At 42.5% G+C, this 5,613-nt stretch overlaps 1 protein-coding gene across 1 annotated transcript; it reads right to left on the bottom strand.

Moving 5' to 3' along the window:
* Positions 1–1,159: 1,159 nt before the first annotated feature.
* nptx1l (neuronal pentraxin 1 like) lies at positions 1,160–4,731 on the bottom strand. Its single transcript, XM_058653616.1, has 5 exons — positions 4,180–4,731; positions 3,684–3,891; positions 2,962–3,206; positions 2,690–2,869; positions 1,160–2,331 (listed from the first exon to the last, which is right to left on the bottom strand). Exons 1-5 carry the CDS (start codon positions 4,621–4,623, stop codon positions 2,110–2,112), a joined length of 1,299 nt encoding a protein of 432 aa, XP_058509599.1. The 5' UTR covers positions 4,624–4,731; the 3' UTR covers positions 1,160–2,109.
* Positions 4,732–5,613: the final 882 nt, after the last annotated feature.

The raw sequence follows: 5,613 nt of genomic DNA, 5'->3' as shown, positions 1-5,613 counted from the left end.
TCTTTAAAGGTTAAAACCTGGTTTTACAGTTAGGGATAACATTTAGTTCCACACAAAGAAAGCTGTAGAAGACTGTGTGTGTGAGATCTATTATGTCGAGGGACAAAAACACCCAATATCCTTTGTGCTGATGTTATTTTCCCCAAAACATCAAGTGTAAGGGTTACTTTCTGTATAATCATCATGGGCTAAAAAGGTTTTTCATGTTATTTATATTTCCTGCGAATAGTATGGTATAAAGCAGATAAAAACCCTTTTCTTTTTTTCCCTGTTGAGTAATGTTTTGGTTTTTGAGTTTCATCCTTTAATTCCTTAAGTGTAGTTGTGTGTGTGAACACACGCTGTACTTTCATTCTAGTGTCTCTGACCTGCCTTTTGCCACCAGTAAAATGGCCTGACCTGCTCCTTCCCCCGCACTCAGCTGCTGATTTGTTCCTCATTAGCTCCTCGTACCTAGCGTTTACACTGTCTGCCAGATCTCTCCAGCATGCTGTTCTTTGCCTGTCTGCTTTGATCCTGATTATTTTTTGACCCTGTCTGTCTTTTTCTAAAATTCATCCCCAAATAAAACCTTCGCTTGGATTAGTTTTGTCCTTGATTTTTCATAGGCTGTGATTTTGGGTCCTCTTCTTGAGAGTGTGACATGTTGGTTTTACGATCTGTTGCACTATTGGTGGGTACACAAACACAGTCTTATTTATTAAATGCACAATCTTTTGTGTTGATTGGACAGCATTCCCCACTACGATAAGCATATTTTCCTAACAATATCTATTTAATTCATCTGTTTCATTTGTTTTTGGAGCTTTTGCTGCTAAAGTGTGACACTAATGTCTTAATTTTAAAGTGAACATCTTTTGGGTGCTCTCTTGTTCAGGCACAAGTAGCAATTCAAGAGCCATGAGTATAAATTCTCTTGAATGCTACATTGGGATGCTTGTCTTTCTTTATTATATGCACAGATGTGGTTTATGTGGCAAAGTGGGAAGGGAAATTTAGGAGATGTGATCTCTTCAATGGGTAAAAAGATTAAAATGTAACTCTTCTGCCCCCCATGTGTAGCAGAGATCATCAGATCTAATGACTATGAAACATTTAAAAGTTCTTAAATGTGCAGTCTGCTGGAAATAAGTAAATAAAAAAAATTGTTTACACTTACTTATGATTCAAGTATCACAATTTATTACAAAAACTAAAACTTTTTTTTCATCTGTTGGTGTCGCCATGCTTTAAGCATATAACAATACAGTATAAAATCCCTACCCAAAAGTAGGAAGGTAAAAGCAAAGATCATAGATGCTGACGCAGCATTTACAGAAGTTAAGACATGCTGTTACTGTACAGAAAACATTTCCAGGTACAAACATCTGCAAAAATGCGCCGTTGTCATCGTTGAATTGCATTTCACACTAAATCTAATCCATCCTCATTCAAAGTGTCACCTCTTTTGAAAATATTTTACAGGAAACAAAAACGAAAGACTCTGCAAATCATATGATGAATGTGCTGAGATTTTTTTCAACAGCCCAAGGCACTCAGGCTCGAATATTGGCAATAAATGCGTCATTCTTTACACAAGATCACGTCAAGCAGGTGGTGGTAGAGAGCGAAGCGTGAGAGAGAAACGACCTCTTGAAGAAAGTGTCCCTTAGAAAGAAGTCCATCTTGTCCTTTTTCACAGTGAAAATCCCTGGCAGTCGAGACACAAAAGACAATTGAAGAAGTCAGTCATTTGAAAGGTGTGACATCTGCTCACTATACACTACACGACCCCCTACTGTACTTGTGATGCCGGCCAGATGTTTTGGTCTCCGTGAACATCCACTGTTCCCTGGACAGACCCCAGCTACTCTTTCAAATGAAACCACATGAACGCCTGATGTGCCATCAAGCAACACGGGATGCCAAAGTGTCCACTTCCAGTGATGTGACCCTCTTGAGGATCTAGTCAAAATCTACCGAGGTGTCCATGAATGATGCTTTCAAATATTTATCACAAGTCCAGGTGCTATTAATTGAAACACCCCCTTCCCGATCTTTCACATTTGCTGCTGCGACAACAGTGGCAATAACAACTGCATTGATCTTTTTTTTTTCTTTCCTGCGAGTTCAGTTGAGCTGACGACAAGCTTCGAATGTCCACTTCGATGCGCCGCCGTAAATATCGAGGCTAGTCTCCATCCATGCAAAAACATTGCCCACTTGTGCTCGGCTGCTGCAAGTCGCTAGATTATAAATCTCTCCGACGGATAGTTTCCGATCCCAGATGTGAAAATTCGCCAGGTCTCCGACAAAAGCTTGTGTGGCATCAAATCCTCCTCCCAGCATGTCCTGTGGTAAAGACAAATGGATTTAATTAAGGATAATATGATATGTTTCCCATCAGGCTGCTTTATGGAAAGAACCAAATTGCCTCTTGGATTATCCGGAATCTTTCTGATTAAACTGAACGAGGAAGTAAGCATCTTTAATCCACCAGGAATCGTGATGAGTTCCAGTTGGTTTAATAACTTTATTGAAGCAATTTTATTCATTAATGCAAAGCTTGTTAGCTAATATACTGTATCACTCTTAAGTGATCTTTTATGACCAGCCATTACCCCGATAACGTGAATAACAGGCAGGTGCTGAAAGCTCAGTCCCGTAGAGAAGAAGCTAAGCATTTGAAACAGACGTGTGCCGTGTTTACCTGCTCCTGACCGAGGATCAGCAGACCTTGCGGTTTGATGGGATGATATGGAGCCAGATTCTCTCCACTTCCTCTCTTAACGCCATCTTGGAAAGCTTCCCAAACGCCATCGCGAGTTGTCCAGGTCACGCAGATGTGATGCCACTTTCCGTCGTTGATGAGAAATGGCAGCTTCGCAACCTGGGAATGTTTCAAACGTGAAAATGTTGATGAGCGTATTTGGGAGTGAATGTCACAGCAGTTATGCACGGCACAGTGTTTCGGACGTATACCTTGTCATTTATTAGTATCTCCATGGGGTTGTTTCCCCATTCTATGAGGACCAGCTCATTGGCTTGGCCGGGGACTGCATAGGAGAAAGGTGTGCCCACTCCAGGAGACGCATTGGACTTGAGCCACATGCACACTGTGAGGGCATACATCTCTGGCAAACTCTTCTTCACTTTAGCGTACATGTAGTTTGTTCTCAGTGGGAACGTCAGCTGGAATTTATCCAGTGGCCTGTTTTCTCGTTGACCTGGGAAGAAGAGAATTGAAAGCAGTCGGTTTCTGACGCTTTGCAGAGAGAGAGAGGCGTTTGAGTCCAGTCAGTGAATGTGTGTTTCTCATCGTATAACACACATGCACACTGTAGGGGATTTACATAGGAATTATACGTTGCACAACAAATCCACAAGCATGACGCTCCAGCTTTGCTTTAATCTCCCATGTTAAATCCATCACAGTAGTCATAGTAATGTTGATTATAGGCATCTCTTAATTTCTTCATTATCCACACTTCCTTCTTTTACCACCACACAAGTTGTTTGTTCCAAACCCAGAGAAGTTCTCAAGAGGCTCACTTCCCTCGTGGAGGGATGTTTCACACACTGCATTATTTGAAATCTGCATGCATTAGAGCTCCATCACTGCACACTCACCCTTCAAACCCTCTCTCACACACACACATCTCCTTTACTTTTCGCACGGAAGTCCATAATCTCTTCACACCCACCTTTCTCCAGGTCTGTGATCCTCTGGTGTAGAGACGTGAGCGTGGACTCGACTCTCCCACGCTGCTCGGTCTCATTTCTGAGTCCAGGCTTTCCCTCCTCGATGCTGTTCACCCGGGACAAGACCTGCTTCTCCAGGTCGTCAATTTTACTCTGTAGCAGGTCTTTGAGGCTGCTTGCCTGCACTGAGTTGTTATTTCTGCTGAATTGCTGTCAGGAGAGAAAAGATGAGCGTAAACTACAGATTATGAGCGCTGCAATTCTATATTTACTTTTACTTTAGATTTTTTTTTCAGGATGAATGGACAATGAACTTAATTTGCATGTATACATTTATCAATTGTCTTTGTAATTTTTGCATTTCCAATCAAAAATTCATTATTATTATTATTATTATTATTATTATTATTGTAACAACAAAAGCACTTTCGCACGTCGGAGCTTTGCGCACAGTCACCCAAAGCGTTAAAAATGTCCACGGAAGCGGCAGCAGCCTACCTCCAGGTTTTCTAGTCGCTGCTTCAGCGACTGTAAAGTCTGTGAGAGTTGCGTCAAAGTGTCAGCGGGGCCCCTCGATACATCCCCCATTGTGTTTTTGGTCCCAGCTTCTTTTCTCCTTCCCCCCGGGCGCGCGTCCCCAGGCTCGGCGCCGCTCTGGCTCTCACACCGCGCCAACTTTGAGGTGAGTTCCCTGATTGTCTCTTTTTGGTTCATGATCGTCTCCTTTTGCTGCAGAACCGTCTCCCGCAGGTGCATGACAGTGGTCTTCAAGTCCTCTCCCGGCACACTGTTCTGCAAGGTGGCTGCGCATATATCCATATCCTTGGGTACAGACGTGCAAATGAACTGCGTCTGTGCGCCAAAGTCTTGAAGGGAACTCTCCAAAAACAGACAGGAACATAGAAAAAGTCTCCAGCAGATCGCTCTCTTCGTGGCCCGCATGGTGGCGTCTTTGCTGGGCAGCGTTTCTGCTTTGGCTTGTTAACCACTGTGACTTTGCGCTCGCGTCCCCTTGTTGTTGTACTCGCCGTGTGGAAGTGCAGCGTGTTTTTATACAGAGAGGCTGGTTCTGCGCAGAGCAGCTTCACTGCATCACTATTGGCCGGGGGTGGGTGGGGGGAATCGTGCTGGCCCTCTTCACTCGGCTCCAGAAGCAGCGTCACATTCAAGAGGTGGAAACAGTTTCGCTTCCAGGCTCCCACACGTTAGATCTTCGATCACTTCGATTATTTGTCATCTCTCTCTCTGTTTTTGTTGGCGAATGAAAAGCTTGCGTTTCAGGTGCCAAAGGTGCCAGCTTGTGCTGTGGTGTTTTGTGTCTTGCATAATCCAATCTTTTTGTTTGTTTGTTTGTTTGTTTGTTTGTTTTTTTCTTTCTTTCTTTCTTTCTTTCTTTCTTTCTTTCTTAATTTCTTTCTTTCTTTCTTAATTTCTTTCTTTTTTCCTTCTTTCTTTGCAGCAGTTTGTGGTGCCCGCCGATTCAGCACCATGGACAGCTCTGTACACAAAATGCATCACTCTTCACTTCCCCCCTCTCTTTCTTTACTTGAAAATTGACTTTACATTTAGTTTAATGAGTACAGATAACGTTTCAGATCAAGCTCACCTGGTCTATACCCACACTACATGAGTAGACCTTCTCTTTTTTCCCCACAGACCCACTGTGGCAGTGGCGATCTGGTCCGCTTCCCACATCACCGCAATAATCAGATCAATAATTCAGTTTCTAAAATGATAATCTGTCCCCAAGCAATTTGCCTCATCTATTATTCAAGAGGGACACTTTTATTACCGTTTTTTTTTTTTTTTTGTTTGGCGACTTGGTGCTTATTTATTTATTCAGTCGATGTTGAAAATAAAATGAAAACATTTTGAATAAGTAATGAAAACATATCGGCTCGCAGAGAAAAAATAGATTTCTTAGGAAAAAAA

The sequence above is a fragment of the Solea solea genome, chromosome 16 (genome assembly GCF_958295425.1).
Source record: "Solea solea chromosome 16, fSolSol10.1, whole genome shotgun sequence".
NCBI lineage: Eukaryota > Metazoa > Chordata > Actinopteri > Pleuronectiformes > Soleidae > Solea > Solea solea.
Note: the sequence above shows the minus strand (reverse complement) of the source record. Positions and strands in the feature narration are given on the sequence as shown.

Coding starts and splice junctions, on each gene's coding strand:
- nptx1l (XM_058653616.1), bottom strand. CDS start 4,623: ATGCGGGCCACGAAGAGAGCGATCTGCTGGAGACTTTTTCTATGTTCC. Junction 3,207..3,683: donor GATCACAGACCTGGAGAAAG/GTGGGTGTGAAG, acceptor TCTTCTTCCCAG/GTCAACGAGAAAACAGGCCA. Junction 2,332..2,689: donor TGATCCTCGGTCAGGAGCAG/GTAAACACGGCA, acceptor TCTTTACCACAG/GACATGCTGGGAGGAGGATT.